This window comes from Herpailurus yagouaroundi, unplaced genomic scaffold (assembly GCF_014898765.1).
Source record: "Herpailurus yagouaroundi ecotype Mexico unplaced genomic scaffold, PumYag 185, whole genome shotgun sequence".
Lineage (NCBI taxonomy): Eukaryota > Metazoa > Chordata > Mammalia > Carnivora > Felidae > Herpailurus > Herpailurus yagouaroundi.
In genome coordinates this window covers 21,013,108-21,040,652 of record NW_024412416.1, presented here as the reverse complement: position 1 = coordinate 21,040,652, position 27,545 = coordinate 21,013,108, and the positions used below count along the sequence as shown (strand labels likewise).

Below are 27,545 nucleotides of genomic sequence, written 5' to 3'. Positions count from 1 at the left end.
TATCTATCACAGCTTCCATAGGCCTGATGCTTGTTTAGTTGGTGGGTTTCATTCTAACACTTCAAACCAGGAAATGCAAACGTTTACATTTATAGCCCTTTGGTTCTGTTAGTTTGGTCAAATTGGTGTGATATTTACAGATCAATAGTAAAATATGCAGAGGTGAATAGAACCCCATGGTACTTAACCTTTCCTTTACACAACATGCCGGAGAAAATCACCAACATGAGGCCTCGGTGAGCAGGGCCAAAAGTTCATCGCTGCCGAATAACTGCTTAATTAGATACCTTTCGGAGAACTGCCACTTCTCAGAAAGGTCAGCCCTGGCTGTGACAGCTGTGTAGATATACACTGGGACAAAGAGGCGGATGTTGCATATGATTAGAACCAATGAATTTTTAACATCTTGGTAATGATGCTCTCTGGCCCTGTATCTTGATGAACTGATGTATTGCCATGGGGTGGATAAGAAAGAGCAAATAAAACAGCTTACTACAAGAATAACTTGCTTTTCTTTTCGTGAGATGCATAAAACACTGAGGGGGAGGCAGATGGATCTTGAAGAAGCAACACAAGAGACAGAGACACAGAGACAGACAGATGCACGCACACACAGATGATTCCTACCCTGAGCACTAGAGAACAATATCTTCCCATTAGTTTCTCTTTATCGTACTGACTTTAGTGGTGACACAGCAAACAGTGGGCTGTGTTTCATTTACACTGAATAATAAAGAGCCTTCATTATTTATTAAGCATGTACTTATAAACGTGTATTAATATGTGTATGACCCTTGCTCCTGTTCTTATCTCTCTCCCTTGGGAGCAGCAGTTCTTCGACTGTAAGACCCTGGCCAGGGTGGTCATGAGGGCCAGCCAGTGACCTGCCAGCAGATTATGAGCTCAGGGTTAATTAGGAAGTCTAAAAAGCACAGATGAGCAGTTTTTCAATTGGAAAAGAACTCATCTTCTAAAACCTCCCTTTATTAAAAGAGAACATTAAAGCTTGAAGAAGCCACCTCGCTCTGGAGGTGCTGGGCCCAGAGGATGTCTAGGGCTACAGGATTGTCACTAAAATTATTCAGGGGACACAGTAGAGGCCATCTAGAGGGGCATAAGGGTGGCCGGACTCTGTTAACATGCAGCTCTGTTAACATGCATTCAATGCCTAAAATAAATATGTTAGTGGCACCAAATGTACAGGTTCTCTGTCTTCCAGAGGGCAGCATGAGGTGGCCTCCATGGACCCTCAGGGCCTATCATCCTTGGGGTTTCTGGTTGGAAGCTAGAAGTGTCCACTCTATGTTGGTTTCAAACTGGCTGGAGGAGAAGGGGGTCAGGCTAGCCATCTTGAGCGTGCTTGGGAAGGAAGGGGGCCACTCACCATCTGCAGGACATCAGAAGAGACCATCTGCATGCAGCACATGGCTGTGGCCAATGCACACACGATGGTGGAGAGGACATTGAGGGCACACACGCTGAAGAGGAGATCCTGTGAGAGAGAAAAAGGCAGAAGAAAGTCAGTCTCATCCTGACAACCCAGAAGGCAGATCCTTAGCATTTCCATCAAGGTCCAGAAAAAGTGTGGCCAATTGTTACCCACTTCGTGGAGGTTTTGTTTTGTAGCTTTTTGTTTGCTTCATAATCAAAACTGGACTTTAATAGAGACACATCTGTTTATTCTTCTACAATGCTGATCGAATTATTAGATACTAAATGATATATTTCACAATTTTGATCATGATTAGGCAGTCACTGTCTAAGAAAATCTTGGAATCACCAGCATTTAAGTGGGTGGGCAATCTTTATTAATTATAAAATGTATCTCAAAAATTTTAAGTATTTAATAAAATGCCAAGCTTGCTTTCTTCCTTCCTTTCTTTCTTCCTTTTTACTGTTTATTCATTTTTGAGAGACAGAGAGAGACAGAGCACGAAGAGGGGAGGGGCAGAGAGGGAGAGACACAGAATCTGAAGCAGGCTCCAGGGTCTGAGCTGCCAGCACAGAACCCTACGTGGGGCTCGAACTCATGAACCATGAGATCATGATCTGAGCCGAAGTCAGACACTTAACTGAGGAAGCCACCCAGATACCCCTAAAACGCCAAGTTTTTAAATTAAGCTTTTTACCTTGGGTTAATTGTAGAATCACATGCAGGTATATAAGAAATAATACAGAGAAATCCTGCATACTCTTTACTCAGTTTCCCCATGGTAGCATCTTACAAAACTATAGTGAAATATCATAGCCAGGATTGATGTGGATGCAGTCAAGAAGAACATTTCCATCATCACAAGGCTCCCTGCCCCATGTTGCCCTTTCATTGACCAACATACCTCCTTCCCCTGTTCCAGCTCAACCCTTGTCAACCATTAATCTGGTCTCAATTTTTATAATTTTGTCCTTTCAAGAACCATATACACGTGGAATCATATAGCATGTAACCTTACTTTTTTCACTCAGCATAATCCCCTGAAGATTCATCCACGCTGTTGCACGTATTGTAGTTAATTCCTTTTTATTGTTGAGCAGTATTCCATGGCTTGGATGTACCCAGTTTGCTCAATCAGGCACCAGATGAGAAATATCTGGGTTGTTTTCAGTTTGTTGGCTTATACAAATAAAGTTGCCATTAACATTTGTGTACAGGTCTTTGTGTGACCATAGGTTTTTATTTCTCTGGGAAAAATGTCCAAGAGTACAGTTGTTGAGTCACATGGTAATTGAATGTTTAGTTTTATGAGAAACTGCCAAATTGTTTTCCACAGTGGATGAACCATTTTACGTTCCTACCAGCAGTGTATGAATGATCCAGCTTCTCTGTTTCCTTGCCCACACTTGGTATCACCATTTTTATTTTAGCCATTCTGATAGGGAGTGTAGTGATATACCAATATGGTTTTAATTTGTATTTCCTTGATGGCTAATGCTGCTAAACATCTTCATATGTGCTCAGTTTTTTAAGTTTATTTATTTTGAGAGAGAGAGAGAGAGAGAGAGAGAGAGAGAGAGAGAGAACGAACATGGGAGGGGCAGAGAGATAGAGGGAGAAAGAATCCCACATGGGCTCTGCACTGTCAGCTCAGAACCCATGTGGGGTACAAACTCATGAACCATGAGATCATGACCTGAGCTAAGTGAAAACAAGAGTCAGACGCTTAACTAGCTGAGCCACCCAGGCAACCCTATGTGTGCTCATTGGATATCTATGCCCTCTTAGGTAAAGTGTCTGTTCATACCTTTTGTCCATTCCCCAACTGCACTGGATGCATTTTTATTGAGTTTTGAGAGTTCTTTTTGCATTTAAGATCCTGCTCTTTGGTCAGATATGTGGTTTGCAAACATTTTTTCCCAGTCCATAGTTTGTCTTTTAATCCTCTTCACACAAGTTTTCACTGAACACAAGTTTTGTAAGTTTCATGTTCACAAGATCCAGCTTACCAATTTTACTTTATGGATCATGCTTTTGGTGTCAAGTTTAAGAACTTCTGTCTAATCCAAGATTGTGAAGATTTCTGGGTTTTCTATTCTGTTCCATTGATATATATGTATGTTTTTGTGCCAGTACCATAATGTTTTGATGACTATAGCTTTGTAACACAGCTTGAAGTCTGAAATTGTGATGCCCCCAGCTTTGCTTTGCTTTGTCAAGATTGCTTTGGCTATTCAGGGCCATTTGTCCTTCAATGCAAAATTTAGGATTGTTTTTTAAATGCTGGTGGCATTTTTATAGGGATTGCACTGAATGTGTAGATTGCTTTGGGTGGTATAGACATTTTAACAGTATCTGTTATTCCAATCCATAAGCATGGAATGTTTTTCCATTTCTTTGTGTCCTCTTCACTTTCTTTCATAAGTGTCCTATAGTTTTCAGAGTATAGATCTTTTACCTCTTTGGTTAGGTTTATTCCTAGGTATCTTAGGGTTTTTGGTATAATTGTAAAATGGAATTGATTCCTTGATTTCTTTTTCTGATGCTTCATTATTGGTGTATAGAAATGCAACAGATTTCTGTACCTTGATTTTATATCCTGTGAGTTTGCTGAATTCATGTATTAGTTCTAGCAAATTTTTTGGTGGAGTCTTTCGGGTTTTCTACATAGAGTATCATGTCACCTTTGAATAGTGAAATTTTGACTTTTTCCTTCCCAGTTTGGATGTCTTTTATTTCTTTTTGTTGTCTTATTGCTGAGGCTAAGACTTCCAGTACTATGTTAAATAGTAATGGTGAGAGTGGACATCCCTGTCTTGTTCCTGACCATTGAGTAAAAGCTCTCATTTTTTTCCCAATTGGGTATATTAGTTGTGGATCTTTCATATATGGCCTTTATGATGTTGGGGTTCATTCCATCTATCCCTACTTAAGAATTTTTATCAAGAAAGGATGCTGTATTTTGTCAAATGCTTTTTCTGCATCTATTGAGAGAATCATGTGGTTCTTAGCCTTTCTTTTATCAATGTGGTATATCACATTGATTGATTTGTGAGTATTGAACCATCAATAAAGCCCAGGAATAAATACCACTTGTGGTGACTAATTATTTTAATACTGTTGAATTAAATTTGCTGGTACCTTGTTGAGAATTTTTGCATCCATGTTCAGGGATACTGGCCTATAATTCTTTTTAGTGGGGTCTTTTTCTGGTTTTGGAGTCAATGTAATTGTGGTCTCCTAGAAGAAATTTGGGAGTTTTCCTTCCATTTTTTTTTTGGGGGGGGAGGACAGTGTGAGAAGAACAGGTATTAATTCTTCTTTAAATGTCTTGTAGAATTCCCCTGGGAAGCCATCTGGAGACTTTTGTTTGTTGGGAAATTTTTGATTGCTTATTCAATTTCTTTTCTGGTTATGGGTCTATTCAAACTTTCCATTTCTTCCTGTGTCAATTTTGGTAGTTTGTATGTTTCTAGGAATTTGTCTATTTCTTCCAGCTTGTGCAGTTTATTGGCATATATTTTTTCATAATCTCTTATAATTTTTGGTATTTCTGTGGTGTTAGTTGTGATCTCTCCTCTCTGATTAATGACTTTATTTATTTGAGTTCTTTCTCTTTTCTTTCTGACAAGTCTGGCTAGGGGTTTATCAATTAATTTTATTAATCTTTTCAAGGAATCAGCTCTTGGTTTCATTGATCTGTTCTGTTTTTGTTTGTTTCTCTTTTGTTTATTTCTGCTCTAGCTTTTATTAGTTCCTTTATGCTAGATTCAGGTTTTTATACTGCTCCTTTTCTAGCTCCTTTAGGTGTAAAGTTAGGTTGTGTATTTGAGACTATTCTTGCTTCTTGATACAGGCCTGTATTGCAATATACTTCTCTCTTGGACTGCCTTTGCTACATCCAAAGGGCTTGGACTTCCATGTTTTAGTTTTCCTTTGCTTCCATATATTTTCTAATTTCTTCTTTAATTTCCAGGTTAACCCATTCATTCTGTAGTAGGATGTTTTTAACCTTCCATGTATTTGTGGGATTTCCAAATTTTTTCTTGTGGTTGATTTCAAGTTTCATAGTGTTGTGGTCTGCAAATATGCATGGTATGATCTCCATCATTTTGTACTTGCTGAGGACTGATTTATAACCCAATATGTGATCTATTCCAAAGAATGTTCCATATGCACTTGAAAAGAATGTGTATTCTGCTGCTTTAGGATGGCATGTTCTGAATATAACTGGTAAGTCCAACTGGTCCAGTGTGTCATTCAAAGCCATTGTTTCCTTGTTGATTTTCTGCTTAGATGATATGCCCATTGTTGTAAGTGGGGTATTAAGGTCTCCTACTATTATCTATTATTAATTATCTATTATTATCAATGAGTTTATGTTTGTTATTAATTGATTTATATACTTGGGTGCTCTCAAGGTGGGGGCATAAATATTTACAACTGTTAGGTCTTCTTGATGGACAGACCCCTTAATTGTGGTATAATGCTCTTCTTTGTCTCTTGTTACAGATTTTCGTTTAAAATCCAGTTTGCCGGATATAAGTATGGCTACTCTGGCTTTTTTTTTTTTTTACATCCATTAGAATGATAGATGGTTCTCCATTCCTTCACTTTCAATCTGCAGGTATCATTAGGTCTTTATAAGATAAGTATCTTGTAGGCAGCATATAAATGTGTCTTGTTTTTATTTTTATACATTCTGATACCCTATGTCTTTTGATTGGAGCATTTAGCCCATTTACATTCAGGGTGATTATTGATAGATATGAATTTAGTGCCATTGTGTTACCTCTAAAGTAAGTGTTTCTGGTGATGTTCTGTATTCCTTTCTAGTCTTTGTTGGCTTTGTTCCCCTTTTCCCCAAAGAGTTCCCTTTAATATTTCTTGCAGGGCTGGCTTAGTGGTTACAAACTCTTTAGTTTTTGATTCTCTGGGGAACTCTTCATCTCTCCTTCTATTCTGAGTGACAGGCTTGCTGGATAAAGCATTCTTGGGTGCATATTTCATATTTTCCCATTCAGCACACTGAATATATCATGCCACTCCCTTCTGGCCTGCCAAGTTTCTGTGGACAGATCTGCTGTGAACCTGATCTGTCTTCCCTTGTAGTTTAAGGACTTTTTCCCTTGCTGCTTTGAGGATTCTTTCCTTGTCTGTGTATTTTGTGAATTTGAATATGATATGTCTTAGTGATGGCCAGCTTTTTTTGAATTTATTGGGAGTTCTCTTGCTCCCATGTGCTTCTTGGATTTTCACATCTGTTTCCCTCCTCAGATTAGGGAATTTTTCAGCTATAATTTGCTGAAATAAACCTTCTGCCCCTCTTTTTCTCTCTTCATCTTCTGAGACTCCTATGATATGAATATTATTATGCCTTAAGGAGTAACTGAGTTCCCTAAGTCTACATTCATGATATAATACCTTTATTTTCCTCCTCTTTTCAGCTTCATTATTTTCTATAATTTTATCTTCTATATCACTGATTTGTTCCTCTGATTCGTCCATCCTCCTTGTCTTGGCATCATTCAGGCTTGCATCTTGGTTAGTGCATTTTTAAACCATGCTTCCTGCTCCCGGGTTTCTGCCCTCCTTCCCCACCAGAGCACTGCTAAGCCAACCAGGCACAACCCCAGCAGCAGCATGGATCTCTAAAACTTTAGTCTGTTGCGTATAAAGACTTGAAGTATTCAGCCCCTCTCCTTTCCCCATCAATGGTTTTTGGGAAGGGTTTTCTTGTGCAGTACCCTCTGCATTTTCACTCTTTTTTCACTCTTTCTCTCTCACTCTTCTCGCAATGATCAGGGTTTCCCCCCCTCCACAGCACCCACAGTTCTTTTCTCCTTCAAATCAACTTCCACAGTTCCTACCTTCCATGAAGTGGTCATTTTTCTACTTGTAGATGTTCAGCCTTGTTTTCTCAGTCCTCAGATCAATTCCTTGGGTGTTAAGAATGATTTGATATTTATCTAGCTGTGTTTGAGGGATGAGGCAAGCTTAGGGTCACCTTACTCCTCCACCATCTTAACCACTCTCCCCTGGATTACTGTTATGGTAATTTTGGGGTAAATATCCAGTAATGTGATTACTGGATCATAGGGTAGTTCTACTTTTAATTTTTTGAGGAACCTCCATACTGTTTTCCAGAGTGGCCTCACCACGTTGCAATCCCACCAAAAGTGCAAGAAGGTTCCTTTTTCTTCACATCCTTGCCAACACTTGTCATTTCTTGTGCTGTTGATTTTAGCCATTCTTACAGGTGTGAGGTGATTTCTCACTTCAGTTTTGGCTTGAATGAAATGTATTTCTTACATAAGAAGACTTGAAAGTTGAAAATTACTCCTTGATTGTTAGGCTGCAAAACAGATGTTGTATTATCAGGCATGAAAACGACATTACTTTCATTGTGCATCTTCATCAGAGTCGATCTGTCTTTTGAATCTTTGAGGCCAGGCATTGACTTTTCCTCTCTAGCTATAAAAGTCCTAAATGGCATCTTCTTCCTATAGGCAACTGTTTCTTCTCCATTGAAAATCTGCTATTGAATGTAGCCACCTTCATCAATGGTCTTACCTAGATCTTCTGAATAACTTAGTGCAACTTCTACATCCACACTTGTTGCTTCACCTCGTACTTTTATGCTATAGAGACAGCTTCTTTCCCTAAACCTCATGAAGCAACCTCTTCTAGCTTCAAACTTTCTGTCCGCAGCTTCCTCACCTCTCTCAGTCCTTGTAGAACTGAAGAGAGTGAGGGCCTTGCTCTGGATTAGGCTTTTGCTTAAAGGAATGTGTGGCTGTTTGATCATCTATCCAGCCCACTAAAACTTTCTCCACGTCAGCATTAAGGCTGTTTTTCTTTCTTAACATTCATGAGTTCACTGGAGTAGCACTTCCAATTTTCTTCAAGAACGTTTTCTTTGTATTCACTAATTGGATGACTGGTACCAGAGCTCTAGCTTTTAGCCTATCTCAGCTTTCAACATGCCTTTTTCACTAAGCCTAATCATTTCTAGCCTTTGGTTTAAAGGGAGAGACATTCAACTCTTCCTTTCACTTGAACACTTAGAGGCTGTTGTAAGGTTATTAATTATCCTACTTTCAATATTGTTATGTCTCCGGAAACAGGTAGACCAAGAGAGAGAGAGAGAGAGAGAGAGAGAGAGAGAGAGAGAGAGAGAGATAGCACACACCAGAGAATGGCTGGTCAGTGGAGCAGTCAGAACACATACATTTATCAATTCAGTCTGCCATTTTATATATGGGCATGGTTTATGGTGCCTCAAAACAATCTTAACAGTAAAACATCAGAGATCACTGCTCACAGCTCACCATAAAAAATATAATAATAATGAAAGTCAAAATATTGTGAGAATTGCCAAAAGGTGACAGAGACATGAAGTGAACAAGTGCTGTGGGAAAAATGTTGCCAGTAGACTTGCTTGATGCAAACAAACCTTCAATTTGTAAAAAATACAGTATCTAAGAAGTGCAGTAAAATGAAGCACAATAAAACAAGGTCTACCTGTAAGGATATGGCCTCAAATTCAATTTTACTCATTCAAAAATGTACAAAATACTGTACATACTCAAAAATCTATCAGGAAAATTGGATCTTTCACCTGAAAGACCATGGCACTAATGAGGTTAGTTTCAGTGATCTAATCAAGGGATTGACAAATCCTCAAGAGGAGGTGGGAAGTATTGCATTTCCTGACATGCATCATACATGCATGAGGTATGGTTCCACATGACTCTATTCTGGGAGCATTCCCAGAATGTAATTCCCATTACACATGAACCCACGTGTTATCTATCTCATCCTTTAAGAAAGTTCCCCACTCTCCTGTAAGTCATTATGATCACAAAGTCTTTCTGCAATCCCTTTCCCACTCATTTGTTCTCAAAGCTGACTTGTAAAATAGCCAAAAAGGAGGGTGATTATGATAGTATAGGGGACAGAGTTAACATACCATGTTTAAACAAATCCCCAAGGTTAAACTGTTCAATGACAATGTGAAGACAGAGAACTGAGTCTCGTTTTTCAGATTTGTTAGGCAGAAATGAGCAGGGCTCAGTCTAGGGCTAATTATTCCTCACTCCTGAGGGAAAGCTGTGCTGATTACTCTGAATAATGTGGGAACAAGTGCTACTCTCAGACCTGTGTGAGCACATCTGAGAATAGACACTGTTCTCTAAACCTTTTCTATGGTTCTTTCCCTAGACTCCAATAGTTTCTTTACGTGCATGGGCTAATCATTATCCAACTGAATACTCCAGAGGGAACCTCTAAAGACTCCAGAGTTCTCTCCCCTCCACTATCATGTCCTGGGAACTCTAGTCCCTAGGCTTTAGTCTCTCTAGGACTTTCAGCTTTGTGTCCCCAACTCAGGGAGTCTGTAGGGATCCTCCTGAGTCCCCCTTCCCTGATCTGTGACCTGGAGTCTTTTGAGGCTGTAAGCTGGGACATTTACTGACCATATCGCAGGGATCACTGTCCTTCATTGCCTGATGTTCAATGTCTTCATATTTTGTCTATTTTTTTTTTGGGGGGGGGGGGGGAGTCGGCATGGGGAATTGTTTCAGGTGGGAGACTAAATCCAGTTCCTGTAATTCTGTCTTGGCCAAAAGGTCTTGGTGGCTTTTTTTTTTTTTGTTTCAGTTTTCTCAGCGGCTGTAGCAGGGCTTAGACATCTGCCTTAAGTCTTCTGTGCAACATTACTATGGCCATCTCAAGTGTCCTCCCTGCTCCTGCAGCCACTAAGGATGAAGCAGGATGGGAGCTCAGTTGTGGAAAAGAGCACACAACGATGTGGTTGGAAAAAGGCTAAGGAGGGTTTTTTTATGTCCTAAGTGATGAGATACCTCTGAAGATGTGTGATGTTGGGAAAAAGATAATGTAAGCTATTTTCACAAACAATGGAGAGAAACACCTTTTGCAGGGCCTACTACCATAGAAACTGGGATGTAGCAGGTGCTCAGTAAATATGTGTTGAAATGAGAGACTAGAAACATGGGGGTAACCATTTTGTCACTGCTGCAGAGGAATGAAACCAAAGGGCATGGAGGAAGCATGGAGACCGGGAGTCTGAGAGTGACTCTGAAGCTAAAACCAACAGGGCATGGCCATTGGTTGGGGACAGACTGGAATGTGGGAGAAGAATGGGTAGGAGATGATTCTGAGGCATACATTGTGAGTGGGAGCATGAGATGCCAGCAGTTGTGCCAGGGACCTGTGAGAAAGCAGCAATCTTCAAAGGAGAATAACCAATGTGGTCTGGGACATGTAAAAGCTGAGCTACCAGAAGCCTGCCCACAGAGACGTTAGTGATCAGTTGGAAAGGCGGGTCTGGAGCACATGATGGAGGTCAGGATTGAAGATGTGGACTAGGTGTCATCCCTACAGAATCAAGATGTGCCTTCACCTGTGGGTGCCCTTGATGTATCTGATGGTCTGGGGTTCACTCTTTCCCATCTCCAGACCTACCAGACCACAGGGGATTAGGTTGCTCCAGACTCCCTGGAGAAGAGGGCATTCTTGGATGAAATTACCATCCTTCCCTTAAAGACACACCAGAGAATAACCTCAGATAGTATGTATAAATCTTAATTATATATTTTTTTATCTCTCAGGGGGCAATTCAAAATTAGAACCAATATAGTGACATCTCTTAATGTACCATAACCAAAAATATAAACAGTACCTGAATTTGGTCCTCAATCTAAAAATTTCAACTTTATTGACCACATATTCCACTGTCATTAAAATAAATGCCCTTTTAAAAAGAACACTAATTTTGTATATACTCTCATTTGCAACCAAATAAAACCACTCACACACAAAAAAACCCACAAATAACAACCTTTTTTGAATATGCATCAGGAGGCAAATGCCACTTTATGTCTCATGGCGTATATTCATTTGAAACACACACCAGAAAGACGTCGTCGTCGTCTTCTTCTTCTTCTTCTTCTTCTTCTTCTTCTTCTTCTTCTTCTTCCAGCTGTTAAAATGTTTGGCTTTTTTTTCTTTTTTCTTTTTTTTTTTAGATAAGTGTACATCACCTGGAATTACGTTTATGTGTTTCTTTGGAATTCTCTCTCTGGCTTAAGTAATGCCTTTACTTCTGCTCTTTGAAAGCTTTATCAAGAATCCTCTATAAGTACTGAAAGCTGTGCTCTATAAAATATTTTTATAAGGTCATTCAAAATGGCAAGTGTTAAAACAGGGTGCGTCTTTCACTGTGGATACTAAGTTTGCTGTCAGCCATTGTGCATACTTCCTCTAATAAAACTAGGAAATCATGTATATAACAAATCATGTATAAAACAAAACAAAGAGGAAATACTTAGGTAAACTTACATGTGATGTATTCTTTTAAAATTCTCTCCAATCCAAGTAAATTCTGAATATTAATAACACGATTAACAGAGGAAGGTGACAGCCATGATAAATTATGCATTAAAAAACATTACAAATCCAGGAGTTTGATTCCTTTGGTTGTTTGAAATACCATTGTCCAGAGGCCAAATGATCTTACATTCATTTCTATTAGCTCCTTGACCAGTTTTTTTTCAACATTTTTAAAATTTGAATAAAGAAAGAGATCCCATTATCAGCCAAAGTGTAATGACAAAAGGTAAGGAAAGGCTCATGGTATAAAAACTATACCATAGCCAATGAGACCACAGCCAATAGTAATTGTAAGTGTGTTATAATTGGGAGTTGGGTTTTATCAGAATTATCCTATTGAAGCTTCCTAATTACTCAATGCAGGGATAACTATATCAGCGGGTCTTTCATGGAAGGAAAGGGATTCAAATGTTGGGAAAAAAAGGATGTTAGAAAAGCTGGGTGGGAGTGATGGAGAGTATGACCAGAAACTACACGTGTTGCCATCCCATTCTGTGTTCCAGGTGGGGACAGCCAAGCTCAGTGACTTCCAGAGCTTAGAACCTCCTGCATTAAAGCACAAGGTACACTCATTACTGGGCTGCTCTGCTCTGAGAACAAAGCAAATATGTGAAGATTTCAAAACTCTCAACACCATTCTCACGTCACCAGCTTGAACTTACGTATCCTCCGTAGGTCCTTCCCATCTGTCCCTCCCCTCCCAAATCCAGTGCCTATCCAGCTCAGACCTTCATTAACACCTATGTCCCTGGACAACTTACCCCATTTTCACAACCACTCTCTTCCTCTTCTGACCCACCTTGCCCAGGAGGAGTATTTAAAGGGCTTCTCTCATTACAGTTCTTTCTTATGTTTCTTTGTCTCTTGGATCCAAATGTGATTCTGTTTTCAAGGGCCAGGTTGAACCTCATTTCCTTCAGTATCTTCTTCTCCAACAGCTGATATCACAGAAAATTTTTCCTCTTTTGAACCCACAGGACAACCTGTACCATATATTTTCTATTGCACTGTGATGTTAGACACTGGTCACAGACTGTTACCTGACATGTAATGTGATCTGTGTTGGAAGAGCCAGTCTGCTCTGGGTCCTGAGCATGCCTGCAAGTTCCTACTGGGCATGCCAAGAAGATAAACCTTGACAGCTCTTTACCCTGCCTATTTCCCAGGGTTGTGTTTGCAACAAGCAAGCTTGAGGAAGGAGGTAACACTGCCCCTAGACAAAGGATGGGTTTATTACAAATGCATCAAATTCCCCAGGCTCAGTGCTTCTCTGCCTAATGTAGCTCACTGCATGTGCAGGCATCCATGATGGATCCTTTGTATCATCCCTGAAGACTTGGGCACAGGGAACTCACACAAACCAACATGAAGCTCAGGCTACTGCTTTCACCATGAATAGAAAGTCCTTTGTCTCTGAACCATGAGTCTCATGTCTTCTGCCAGAGAAGTAACAGTTAACTCTAACAGGCTACTTTGTTAGCTTGAAAGCAAGTAAAATCTCAGACTCTGCACAGTTCCTGACAGTATATTTCCGTCTTCATTTTGAGAGGGCATCATGAACAGAGAACGAGTCTTCTGCTGTTCTCTATAGTAGAATATCTCATTCAAAACAAATGACTGGTAAACATTTGTTTGATAATGTATGGGATATTTCATTATTCTATTCTGAATTTAAAGTTCAGACTGGAAGGAAATGTTATGCTTAATTTCCAAATTTCCAACCACACAAAGAGAAAAATTCATCATCACCAAAATAAATTAATGGATGTGCAAGACTCTATCTGTACAAACACTTTTGTTGGTAGTATGATCTTTGTGTGTGTGTGTGTGTGTGTAAAATTTGTGACTTCTATTTTCCATAAAATTTCTCAAGTGACGAGTTACATCCTGGAACAGATCCCAGGCCATTTAATTTGTCTCTGTAGAAAGCAGTTCTTGCAGACAGAGGTTTTCGTGGCTGGCTTGAATACTGGTCTTAGAAAAGGAGCTAAAATTAGGCTGTCATATGGAGAAGGTAAGTGATTCATGGAGGAATCTGCAAAACTTGTAATTTCAAGATGCAAACATTCTACTTAGGATCCCTACAAATTTAAGTGAATTTTGGCCTTGCTTTAGTCTCTCAGGCACCATCAATAACACAAATGCTACCAGGAGAGGACAGGTTTGCTTCTCATACAATATATGCTGTTTGTTCAATGGCACTTTTAACTTTGAGCAAGGACTCATGAGGAGATTTACACTCTCCACAATGGTGCAGAACTGCACCTTATTTGGCAATTCAAAGCCTGCTCTCTGCCCTCTGAAGCAATAGCTTTTAGTTTTTAGTTGGTGGATGTAAATTGCCTACATAACTATATAAATAATTGTAATTTATAGACTAATTATTTTCTTATAATTCTATCAAGTTTTAAGATCAAGAAAACTCTTTGCCATGTTTCTGAAATTTAAGGAAGGATAATCAGGTAAAAAATAAATTTCTCTCTTTGTGTGTGTTGCATGCACCATATGTGTATCTCTGTCTCTCTCTCTCTCTCTCTCTCTCTCTATATATATATATATATATACATATATATATATATAAAATGAATTTTCCTGTTTTCTTGCTGTTATTGATTTCTAGTTTCATTTTATTGTGGTCAGAAAAGATACCTTGTATGATTTCAATCTTCTTAAGACTTGTTTTGACTTAAGACTTGTTTTATGACCTAACTTGTAATCTATCCTGGAGAATGTTCCATGTATTCTTGTACTGTTGGGTGCAAAGCTCTGTATGTATCTGTTAGGTCTATTTTGTTCAAGTCCACTTCTTCTTTATTGATTTTCTGTCTGGATGTTCTATTATTGAAAGTAGCATATTGAAGTCTGCTATTATTGTTTTGCTGATTTCTCCTTTCAAAGCTGTCAATATCAATTCATATACATAGGTGCTCTGATGTTGAGTGCATATATATTTACAACTGCTTTATCTTTCGTTGAATTCACTTTTTACCGATGACGTTCATTGTCTATAAACAGTTTTGGACTTAAAGTCTACTTTGTCTGATATAAGTATAGCCAGACTGCTTTCTTTTGGTTACCGTTTGCATGGAATACCTTTTGCATCCCTTCACTTTTAGCCTATGTGTGTTCTTGAATCTAAAGTGAGTTTCTTGTAGGCAGCTTACAGTTAGATACTGCTTTTTTTTTTTTTTTTTTGTACATCCAGCCATTCTGTATTTTTTTTTTTAACTGGGGATTTAGTCTATTTAGTAATTATTGATAGGGAAAGATTTACTATTGCCATTTTGTTAACTGTGTTCTGTTTGTCTTGAAGGCCTCTGGTCTTTTTTCCCTCTCTCACCACTGTCTTCTTTTGTGTTCCAGTTTGTTTGTTTGTTTGTTTTGTAGTGATAGGTCTTGAATCCTTTCTCTTTGACTTTTGTTTAACTTTTATAGGTATTTTCTTTGTGGTTACCAAGAGGCTTACAGAAAATATAGTTATTAACAGTCTATATATTTTATAAAATATAACTTTCTTTATTTTCCTTTATAACATATATTTTTCCTATAAATTCTGAATTTCTAAAAACTCACTGTGATTCTAATTAGCCTTTAGCTCTAAAACAATGTCAAACAAAACATTACCATATATTTATATTAAAGAAAAAATAAACAAGTGTTGTCAAGAAATCTTTGGACAAAAAGAAGGTCTTTGCACACATCAAAATGTACCATACATCTACGATCACAGAATAATGTGACACTGATAAGGAACAGAAGAGTACAGATGCAGATCCTTGTAATAATGATGGTGCATTATATAACCCATGTTGGAATAATTGGCTATTTAAAAAAACAAATAATACAAATCTAGATATGAAAAGGACGAGAGAGGAAAATTCGTTCTTGTGAACATAAAGGCAAAAACGCTAAGCAAATTACTGGAAACCTAAATCCAATGGCATATTAAAAAATGCATTATGACCCAGTTTGGTATATTCCTGTATTTTTAAATTATTTTTTATTTTGGAGAGAGAGAATAAGAGACCACATGAGTGGGAGAGAGGGGCAGAGGGGGAGAGAGAGAGAAAGACAGACAGAGAAAGAGAGAGAGAGAGAAAGAGAGAGAGAGAGAGAGAGAGAGAGAGAGAGAGAGAGAATCTCAAGCTGACTCCATGCTCAGTGTGGAGCCCAAAGTGGGGCTTGATTCCATGCTGTGATCCCATGACCCTGGGATCATGACCTGAGCTGAAATCAAGAGTTGGATGCCCAATCAACTGAGCAATCCAGGCACCCTATTCCTGTATTATAAGGATGTTTTAACATAAGATAATATATTAATGGAATTTACCACATCAAATGAGAAAATCATATTTAATCTCAATAGATGCAGAATAGCAGTTGCTATTTTATTTATTTCAACACAAGTTTAAAAGCTCCTAATAAACTAGAAATAGATGAATGCTCCTTTAGATTAAGAAGACCTACAGCAAATATCAGGAAGGAGATGGGGATGGCTAGCATTATCACTTCTATTCAACACCATGTAGCAGATCTCAACCATTAGAATGGGTCATTAAAAAGAAGTAAACTGTATACAATAAGAAGAAAAATTTCCATTATTCCCAAATGATTATTTACATATAAAACCCAAGAACATGTTCAAATATTTAAATTAAATAAGACTATTGAGAAATATTGCTGGATAGAAGAGCAAAGTGCAAAATTAACTGCATTCTCATACACCAGCAACAAACAGCAAGTATGATTTTTAAAAAATATATGACATAATAGCAACAAAATATACTCAAGAATATAGAAAAAAGGAGTAAATGATAAATAGCATATTGATAACTAAAAAACAACGAGATACAGCTTGAGAAGGATAGGTATTAACTCTGCTTTAAATGTCTGGCAGAATTCTTCAGGGAAGTCATCTGGTCCAGGACTCTTATTTGTTGGGAGATTTTTGGTAACTGATTCAATTTCTTCACTACTTATGGGTCTGTTCAAATTTTCTATTTCTTCCTATTTGAGTTTTGGTAATGTGTGGGTGTTTAGGAATTTGTCCATTTCTTCCAGGTTGTCCAATTTGTTGGCATATAATTTTTCATAGTATTCCCTGATAATTGCTTGTATTTTGGGGGGATTGGTTGTAATAAATCCATTTTCATTCATGATTTTATCTATTTGGGTCCTCTCTCTTTTCTTTTTGAGAAGCCTGGCTAGAGGTTTATCAATTTTGTTTATTTTTTTCAAAAAATCAACTCTTAGTTTCATTGATCTGTTCTACTGTTTGAGTTGAGGTGCTGTGGGGGAGAGGGAAAGTGGGTGATGGGCATTGAGGAGTGCACTTGTTGGGATGAGCACTGGGTGTTGTACGGAAGCCAATCTGACAATAAATTATATTTAATATAAAAAATAAACATTCTGTCTGATCACAAAAAAAGCAAAACAAAAAAGACTCACTTTCAGTAATATGTTAATTCTATGCAAATTAATTTATATATCTAATGGAATCCCAATAAAGATCACAACAAGGTTCTGTGTATGTGTGTGCAGACTAAGAAGATGACAATAAAATCTAGATAGCAGAGCATAAGACCAAGAATCGCCATGGCAGACTTCCACTTCAGGTAGTACTGCTGGAAGATTTCCTGAGATGGTCCCTCCTGCTACAGAACAGATTCTGAACAATGCATTGTTCTTGATACGTTGCTGACCTTGCAGAAAACAGAGGCGATTTCCAAAGGTCTCCTCATTTTCACTCCTGCTTCCAAATTAAAGGACCAACTTGTGAACCAAACCTGGAGCTACAAAATGTGAGCAGAGAGCAAGTGTAGAAACAAGATTGTCCTAAGAGTAACTGCTAACAGCAACATCGAGATTTGTTTCCTTGGGCTAGCAGTAAGAAGTGTCAGTTGAATAGAGACTTCAGAATGAAGTTCAGACATTCAAAAGAAACTAAAGTGCTCAGCAGTTCCTGGCCTCCAAGAGAGGAAAGATGAAATTCTCAATCAGAAATCATCCTGTATATGAGGGTATGAGCCATCTACCAGTGGGAGGCATAGAAAGAATAAATTACAGATTTAGATTCTAAAGGACTTCAAATACCAGGATTATTAGACATGGAGTACATGGAATAGCTATGTATAAAATGTTTAAGAAAATATTAACAAATGGAAGCACAATGATGAATAATGAATAGAGATGATCTAGAATGGACAGGTAGATTTTTTTCAGCTGGAGGTCATGAGTACCAACTCTTATCCAGATACAACTGAAATAAATTTGGACTTTATTTCTTTTATCTCCACTTGCATGGAGTAATAGTTCTATCATTGATTGGAGTATGCTGATACTTTATTAGTTTATTAAGAGTCATTATCCAGTATGCTATTGGCTTGTGAAATTCACGAAGCAAACCTGTGTTAAATAAATTATGAAAAAACAAAAAAATGAACAGGTATATTTAAAAACTATTTTAAAAGTTTCAACAGAGGGTCACCCGGGTGGCTCAGTTGGTTCATCGTCTGGCTTTTGGTATCGGCTCAAGTCATGATCTCACGGTGGTAAGATGGAACCCCACGTCAGGCTCCAAGCTGAGTGTGGAGCCTGCTCAGGATTCTCTCTCTGCTCCTCCCCTTCCCACTCCTCTCTTTCTCTCCTCAAAATAAATAAACATTTTTTTTTAAGTTTCAACAGATTTGCTTAGTTTTGATGGCTAAGGGCAGAAGTAAGATTTCAAAGATTTAACCTATGGTACAGCTTGAGCACCAGCCAACCAGACAGAGCCCTGCACTAACACCAGTGGCCCCAGGGTGCCAGCCATAATGCCCTAGTGGTCCTGGGATTCAGGGAAAGGCTCAGGGCAGAGGGAGTGATAAATATCAAATGTAAGGACTACATATTAACACTCAAGGGAGGAAACAACAGCTTCACTTTGGGGTAAGTTTATAAGCCTAAATTCTTACCACCTATCAAGACTTATCATGAAACTATAGCCACTAAGACAGTGTGGTACCAAAAGAGGAAAAATAAAAGATTTGTTTAACTAAACAGAGTAGAAAGCCTAGAAAAAGATGCAAATAAATATTAAAATGAAGCATAACAGATGAAGCAAAGATTTTTGTGAAAAGAATGCACGATTCAATAGCCAATGCTAAAATAATTGGCTATTCGTACATCATACTCAAAAATCATTGCCATATGGATAAAGGACATAAATGTGAAAGGGAAAATTAAGTAAAATACATATATGAGAATAGCTTTATGTCCTCAAAATAGGGATGGGTTTCTATAGCGAAACAAAAAAACAAATCTCATACAAATCAATTAGAGACAAATAACCATAAAAATACAGGCAATAGACATGAAACTCAATTCTTAGAAGAGGAAACATAAATGATAACTATCTAAAAAGATTATCTATTTCAGTAATAACTGAGAAATCCAAATTGAGGTCATAAAGTACCTTTCCTACAACTGCTAGACTGACAAAATATATTTAAAAATGCTAAATGCTGGAGATGTGGATTGATAAGGACTCAAATTTCTGATGGTAAACAAATTTCTGATGAGGAAACAAATTTCTTATGGGAGTAAAAATTGCTAAAATCACTTTGGCAAATAACTGGGCATCATCTTCTTAAGTTGAATATTTGCAACAATCATATTCCTGAGACTGTTGCCATCAGAAGCTCTTGCCATATGTACCATGAGACATATGCACAGGTGTTCATTCAGACAAATATGGTTACTAAGAATAAACAACTAGACCCACCCAATGTCATTCCACAGGGGAAGTGAGGAATACATGGACATTCACAGAAAGAATGTTCCACAGCCACGAAAATGAATGAAGTACAACTATACACAACAACATGGATAAATAAGTAGTAAATGCTTATACAACATTATGTCACTTATAAAGCAAAGCACAGAACTATAAACAGTATTATATATAGGCATATGTACCTATGTGATTATAAAAAATCAACAAAGGAATAAAAAGCACAAAATTCAAGATGGTAGTTCCCTTTGCTGGAGAAGCACACAGGTAGATGCCAAGGATTGGTGACATTCTAGTGAGTCCCAGGTGTTTATTATTATGCATTATAATCTACATAATACTCTATTGTTGTATCCATTATTGCATTAAAAGATATTAAATGGAAATTAAAGAAAACAGGGTGAAAGGATATGCCCTCATAAGATATCAAGATCTATTATAAAAGCAGAGTGATAAAATGCCGAAAAATAAACTAAGGGAACAGAAGAGTTAACAAAAAGAACTACGTGTATATAGAAAATTTACATATGGCAAATCAGTAGAAAAAGGATAGAGCAATAAATGGTACTAGGATATTTGTTTATCCATACAGAATCATCATTAATTTCACAACCATTCACAAATGCGAATTTAAAAAAATCTAAATCTTAAAAACAGAACTCTACAACTATTAGAAGAAAAAGTAAGAGATTATTGTTATATCTTTGGGAAAGGAAAGTGTAGTCAATACTCATTTTTTAAAGTTTATTTATTTATTTTGAGAGAGAGTGACAGTGTGAAAGTGGAGGAGGGGCAGAGAGAGAGGGAGAAAGAATCCCAAGCAGGCTCTGAGCTTGAACTCATGAACCTTGAGATCATGACCTGAGCTAAAACCAAGAGACAAACACTTAACTGACTGAGCCACCCAGGTGCCCCGGTCAATTCTCATTTCATTGAATTCTCAATTCTCATGGAAAAAAATCCATATTTACAAATTCATGTACTGCTAAAATTTATTTATAACCCCAAAAATCATCTGCAGGGCTTTTCTGGTCATTTGAGGACATGCACAAAATTTGAGTTGCCTGCCATGCATATTTCTCAGCTGAAGTTGACCAAGGAGACATTCCATCTTCTTGTTTCAGTTCTCACACTGTAAACAAGTATTCTTTTTGTGGCCTAAATAGTGCCACATTTTTTTTTTCTGCTTCATGTTGGTGATTTTGCTATTTAAAATGTACCCCAAGCAAGGTGCTAAAGTGCTGTCTGGTATTCCTAAAGTGCGGGAAGGCTGTGATGATGTGCCTTATGGAGAAAATATGAGTGCTGGATGAGCTTTATTCAGGCATGAGTTATAGTGCTGTTAGCCTTGAGTTCAATGTTAGTGAATCCACAATATGTATTAAATAAGATGTCTTTAAACAGAAACACACATAAAACAAGGATCTGTACTGATGGGTTGATCAAAATGTCTTGACCAGAGGCTCATGGGAACTCCATATTTCCTCTAGGAACAAAGGTTCGGTATTCACTCATTCAGTGTTTGCAATGACTTTATAGAACATCAGCACTATGAATAGCGAGAATCAAGTGTATTTGCTAAACAAGACATAAAAGGCACAATCCATAAGGAAAAGATTGATAAATTCAGCTACATTGAAATGTTAAAACTTCTCCATGACAAATGACATCATAAAAAGGTTAAAAAAAATCTGTCTACCTACCTACCTACCTACCTATCTCTATAGAATGAGAATACATGCATACTTACAAACACACAAATAAGAAAGGATCAGTATTCAGGATATTTAAAAAACTTTTAAAAATGAAAAGACAACCCAATATAAAAACAACAAAAGATATGAACACATATGAGGCAACACAATGGTCCTTAGCATGTGAATGTTTCACCTCTCTGTGGTCAGAAAAATGCACATGACATACTTAATGAGATACTCTGTTCCTCTTCGTGATGGCAAAAATAGAAGGCTTGGCAAGGACATAGAGAAATGGGGATCCTGAAAGAGCACTGGCGGGAGTGCACGTTAGCACAACCACTCTGGAGAATGACTCAGCAATACCTAGCAAAGTGGAAGATGCCTGCCAGCAATGCCACCCCTAGAAACATTTCCTAGAGAAATGCTCACACAGGAGCCCAGGGACGCATGTTCAAGGGTGTGTAGAGTAATACTGTCTGTAATGAAAACATCTTGGAAAGAGTCCAGATTTCCTTCAACAAGAGGAAAGGTAAATAAGTATTGGTATATCCACACAATAGAAGACTGAACAGTAGCAAAATAGAACTCTACGCACCGACATAGATGACTTCCACAAACCATATTCCACATAAGTTAAAGGTGACTACAGATATATTAAACACCATGTATGGGAATCTCAAAACATGCAAAAACTGAAACCATCATTTAGGGACACAAATACATGCAGAAAAACTGTGATGAACAAAAGGATGGGGGACACAAGATGTAATTGTGGAGAGGTGCTTTTACTGAACTGAGAGTCCCTTCTTTTCTAATACATATGACTGCCACATGGGAATTAACTGTATCATTTTCTAAACCATTCTGTGTATCTTAAGCATTGCCTAGTAAATAAAAATGTCAGTAAGGAGCCCATACAGTGGAACCCTCTACAGCACTATAAGAATGAGGTCCACCTGCACACATATCTATGCAGGCATCCATCCATCTCTGTCGGTCTGGGTCCTGGCAGTACACAGCTGGCATACTTGAGTACTAAGTATTGAGACTGACTGGAGAAAATTTAATGAATAATCTCTGTGGACAGGGTTGATTAAATTGATGACGAAAGGCACATCATCCAGCAATGAGCAACAATAGGGAGCTGTTAGTACCCCAGGCTACGAAGGAAGGAAGCCATGTTAGCTGGACCCAGCAAAAGTGAAGCCAAGAGAGGGAGCCCCTGCACAAGACCTGGGGCTGGCTACAGGTAAAAGCCCACAATTTCTCTCTGAGCAGGGGAGGATGGAAATAGATGTCCTGACTTCTCTTCCCACCTTCCAATATCTTGCTGGTGCTTCTCACTGGGCAAACCCAACCAGATGCCAGAGGAACGGAGTCTGAAGGACATAGGGGGTCATCCTTGAGGGGCCAACGCAAGGCTGAGGGAGAGTGGATAATGGATGGAGGGGCTGGGATAAAGAGAAATAACCAATAATCAGTAACTAGCATATCTGTTATCTATTTATGTGATATATTAATTGAAAAAAGCCAAGTTGCTAATATACTATTAATACAGCTCCTGCTATGTGTTAAAATATTTACATATATAAATGAGTGTTGTGCAGAATAAAGTCTAGAAGACAATGTATCCATTGTAGTATTATCTATCATCTATCAATCACCTATCTGTCTAGTTTTTAAAACTCTCACAATGGTGAGGTATTGCTTTTACAATGAAAAACATTCAGTGAAGTTCTTTTTTAAATCAACGGAATATTGAGGAAAAGCCCTAAAATTTACTGTATAAAATTCCTCTTGGAATAATTTTGGGAACTGTCATAACTCTCTACATTCTGGAGACTACATTCAGTCAGTCCTAATGCTGTAAATTTTCTTGAATAAATGCCAAGATAATGTAAAAATAGTTGACGGGGAAAAGAAAAACCAATGAATTACAAATTATTTAAACCAGCCTTCCAGGCAAGAGAAGTTTTATTGGCAATGATCCGTTTTAGATGTTTTGTCCACCAATAATAACTTCACAACAAACGCTTTGAGAAGAAAAGCACTGATAACCGATGGTTTGTCACTGGCTACTCAAGGTGAAGCTGGGACAAGAAAGCCAATGCAGAGCAAAGCTGCCTTCCTCAGACACAGGGCTTCCGGCTGAGCTGAAGTTCAAAGACTGAGCGTCTGTCAAATCTATTTGGTGGTGGTAGAAGTTTGCCATCTTCCTGACACCATGTCCAGTTCTGAAAACAATTCCACTGGTAACATGAGGGTGCTAAGCCAGCGTCCAGAGGCTGGCAAATTCTTCCTCACCAGGAAGGGACACAGCCACTCTGGGGTCACATCCTGGCTATTGGAACTTAGCATCCTCATGGCTCCTGAGCCACAGAGCCACAGAGCAATGGGGGGGGGGGTGATGAATTTAGGGGCATGGACTGCTGTCAAGATGAGAAAAAGCATGGATGACCCTCCGAATAAGGGAGAGGACAGGTGATGCCATGGGAAACTAACCCCACCATGTACACAGAGGCGACCACAAAAGCTGAGGAATCAGCCTCGTCAAGGCCAGGCAGAGCAGGCCCAGCCCTGATAGAAGAAGAAGAACAAGGCTACTTCCCTCATCTCTTCACCTGCCGATACCCCAGAGAGACCAGACCCCAGAAGGAGGGGACGGAGCCGGTCTCGCTCCACAGCTGCTAGGGTGGAGAGAGTCGAGAGGGACCATGGAGAAGGGGGCACTAAACTGTATGTGAAGATTTGAAGGGGACCAAACTCAATGTCAAAAGCTGAAAGTGACCAGAGGTTAGAGAAACTGCCCAAGCAGTGTCATTTAAGAAAGGAGAGTCCACAAGGCACTGCTGGAGGCAGTGATGGACACCCAAACACTCAAGTCACATGAAAGAGCTCTGTAAGTCATGTGACCCAATGCCTATGGAGGCAGCGTGAGGGGTGGCTCAGAGGGGGTGATTAGGTTCTTACAAAACGTCTCAAGGACTCCAACTCAATCAGTCATTGCTTGAAACAATGCCCCATGAGGTGTTTTCATGTAAAGTGATTTGCAAGTGAAAGTTTTTTAAGTTTATTTATTTAATTTTTTAAATGTTTATTATTTATTTTTGAGAGAGAGACAGTGTGAGCAGCGGAGGGGAGTAGAGAGAGGGAGACACAGAATCTGAAGCAGGCTCCAGGCTCAGAGTGTGATGCAGGGCTTGAACTCACCAACGGCGAGATAATGACCTGAGCTGAAGTCGGACGCTTAACCAACTGAGCCACCCAGGTGGCCCAAGTTTATTTATTTATTTTGAGTGGAGGAGGGGCAGAGAGAGAGGGAGAGAGAGAATCCCAAGCAGGCTCTGCACTGACAGTGCAGAGCCCAACATGGGGCTCAGTCTCACAAAACCGTGAGATCATGACCTCAGTTGAAATCAAGAGTCAGATGTTCAAATGACTGAGCCACTCAGGTGCCCCTGGAGGAAAATTTTAAAATAGAAAAAGACACTGGGTCCAGGTCTTGGCTATTAGATGGGGCCATGCATTCAAAAAGCAAGGGGAGGTATGTTGGGTGCACACAGGTTAGTATACACACTCGATTTCCTATCTCTGTCCAATGAGAGGAGCTAGAAACAATGTCACCTCGGTAGCAACAAGCCCTCTCAACACTCAGACTTTGGTTTCTAAATACCATTCTCCAATAAAAGGAATTAGTAAAAGGAACCAGGAGGGGTGCCTGGGTGGCTCAGTCGGTTAAGCGTCCGACTTCGGCTCAGGTCATGATCTCAGGTTTGTGAGTTTGAGCCCAGCATTGGGCTCTGTGCTGACAGCTTGGAGCCTGGAGCCTGCTTTGGATTCTGTGTCTCCCTCTCTCTCTGCTCCTCCCCTGTTCATGCTCTGTCTCTCTCTCTCCTTCAAAAATAAATAAAAACATTTTTAAAAAAAAATTAAAAAAATAAAAGAAAGAAAAAAGAACAGAAAAAGACTAACAACATAGTAGCTTTAGACACTCCATTGTGCACTTCTTGGAAAGCCATTTAGAATCTTGTGTTGAACCACTCTTGTCATATAACCCTGATTGTGAAGGTCTAGAAACCAATGCTGACCAAGTGTACAAAAGGCCTCTCATGCGGTGCTGCCGGGCACATTTTGGTTAACTTTATTTGGCTTCAATTAGTGTGGTTCATCTCCTCCCACAAAACAATTCTCCAAGGAGACCAAGAGCAGTGGAGTGTTTTCAACTCATGAAAGTACTCTTAATGTACCTCTTTTGCTTAGGAATTGAAGACCAATTAGATTCGAGCCTGCTTAAAAGGAAATCTTTTAAGAATCAATTAGTTGGCCCTATAAATCTACACAGTCATGAGGCCTGGACTATGGGGATCAGATCAAAGCAGTAAATTGTTACTCCATCATTATTTATCGAATTCATTTTGATTATGAAGGCCAGTAACCGATTGAGTCATTTACCTGGGTAGGCACCATATTAATCCACTTGGTGCCTCTCTTGTTATATTCCATGGAGAGTGGCTGCGGAGCCATCTGGAGGGGGTCCAGCTGAAGAGGGAGGTCAGACGATGAGGGGCTCTGGACACATAAAGTCCTACATCACGGTAAGTACACAGAGGGCCACATCCTCAGGGAAGGGCAGTGAGGTCTCAACAGGTGCAGGGCAGTGGGGAGGAGAGAGGAAACAAGTAGGCACCCCATTACCAAGGCACCACACAGTCTGTGGGGGGAGAAGGAATAGGGGGAGTGGAGAGGATAAGAGGAACACAGGCCCAATTGCCTTTCTACAACGTCCCTTATTCTCACTTAACCAAAATGCTATCTGTGCTGTTGGTGGAGCTAAAATCCTAGAGTCATCCTTGATTCCACTTGTCCTGCACCTCCACGTCCAAATCTTCCATGGTGTCTAGCAAGGTCCCCAGAATCTGTCCTCTGCCTGTCCCTCAGCAGAGCCTTCATCCTGTCCTCAGACTGTTGGGGGCCTCCCAATTCCCCAGGGTCCTCTCCCACCATCTGCAGTGCCCCCTCTGAGAGCCTCCTTGGCACCAGTTCCTGTCCCTCCAAGAGCCTCCTGGGTACCTTTTCCTGTCCCTCCCAGTTTAAAGTCTGCAAAGGATGCCTGCAGGCAGCTGAACAAAATCTATGCTGCTTCCCTGTCCTGCTGCTCTCTCCATCCTCCTCTCTGCCTCATCGCCATGGGGACATCCTTGGAGAGACCAATATCTCCACAGGCCAACTCTTAGGTAGCTGTGAACTCACCTATGAACATTATGAAGCATTTCCAGGTATTTAACACTTATAATAATGACCCACATTTGCATTACTTTCTAATGCTAATTAAATTTTTAGTTGCTTTAAAATGTCTTGGAATCTCTTACTTAGCAAGTACAAAAAAAAATTGATTACAAGTATTTATAAATGAAAGCTCTATGGTTAAAGTTAATCTCTTGATAGCCAGGGTGCCTGGGTGGCTTAGTCAGTTAAGTGTGACCAGTTCAGGTCGTGATCTCACAGTTTCTGAATTCAAGCCCCACGTTGGGCTCCATGCTGATAGTGTGGAGCCTGCTTGGGATTCTCTCTCTCTGCCCCTCCCCCACTCATGCTCACTGTCTCTCTCAAAATAAATACAGAAACTATAAAAAAATATTTTAATCTCTTGACAGCCAGAAGGAAGGAAGGAAGGAAGGAAAAGAAGGAAAGAAAGAAAGAAAGAAAGAAAGAAAGAAAGAAAGAAAGAAGAAAAGAAAGGAAGAAAATGCCCCTCATTTAGATGAATGGGGAAATATTCAGGATTCAGAAAATGTAGCAGACCTTATTTCAGGCATTATTTTCAATGGAAAAATAAGACAGTCATAACCCTTCAAGAAAAATCTGCAAAGGAGAACTTGTTAAGATTGCGATTTCCTGAATGAAGACATCTGCAGATACGACTTGGTTATAGGCACTGGCCCTGAGATCTGGGATGTGTCCTCACTCCCTAGGAGATCCCCATGAGTCATTCATCACTTGCGTGTCACTGTTGATTTTGTGGAGGATCATTTTTTCCCTGTGTACCAAAATGGCAGTTTCTTCCTTGCATCACAGGAGAATGGAACTGCAGGGTAACTTCACTGACATGTTACTCAGCTGGCAAGGAAGGGATACACTGACTTCACCAGGAGTCTGTCAGAACTAGAGACACCGGGGCGCCTGATTGGCCAGTCGGTTAAGCGTCCGACTTCAGCCAGGTCACGATCTCGCG

At 39.3% G+C, this 27,545-nt stretch overlaps 1 protein-coding gene across 5 annotated transcripts in view; it reads right to left on the bottom strand.

The window, feature by feature from the left end:
* The window catches only part of ENTREP2 (endosomal transmembrane epsin interactor 2), a 469,222-nt gene that overhangs the window by 29,486 nt on the left and 412,191 nt on the right, over window positions 1-27,545 (bottom strand). For 3 of the 5 annotated variants that reach the window (XM_040493830.1, XM_040493833.1, XM_040493834.1), the window contains 2 exons: window positions 25,766-25,852; window positions 1,385-1,492 (listed from right to left, as the gene is read on the bottom strand). In XM_040493830.1, the coding sequence (XP_040349764.1) occupies window positions 1,385-1,492; window positions 25,766-25,852 (195 nt within the window). The remainder of the gene's footprint in view (window positions 1-1,384; window positions 1,493-25,765; window positions 25,853-27,545) is intronic. The other 2 variants (XM_040493831.1, XM_040493832.1) reach the window with 1 other exon arrangement.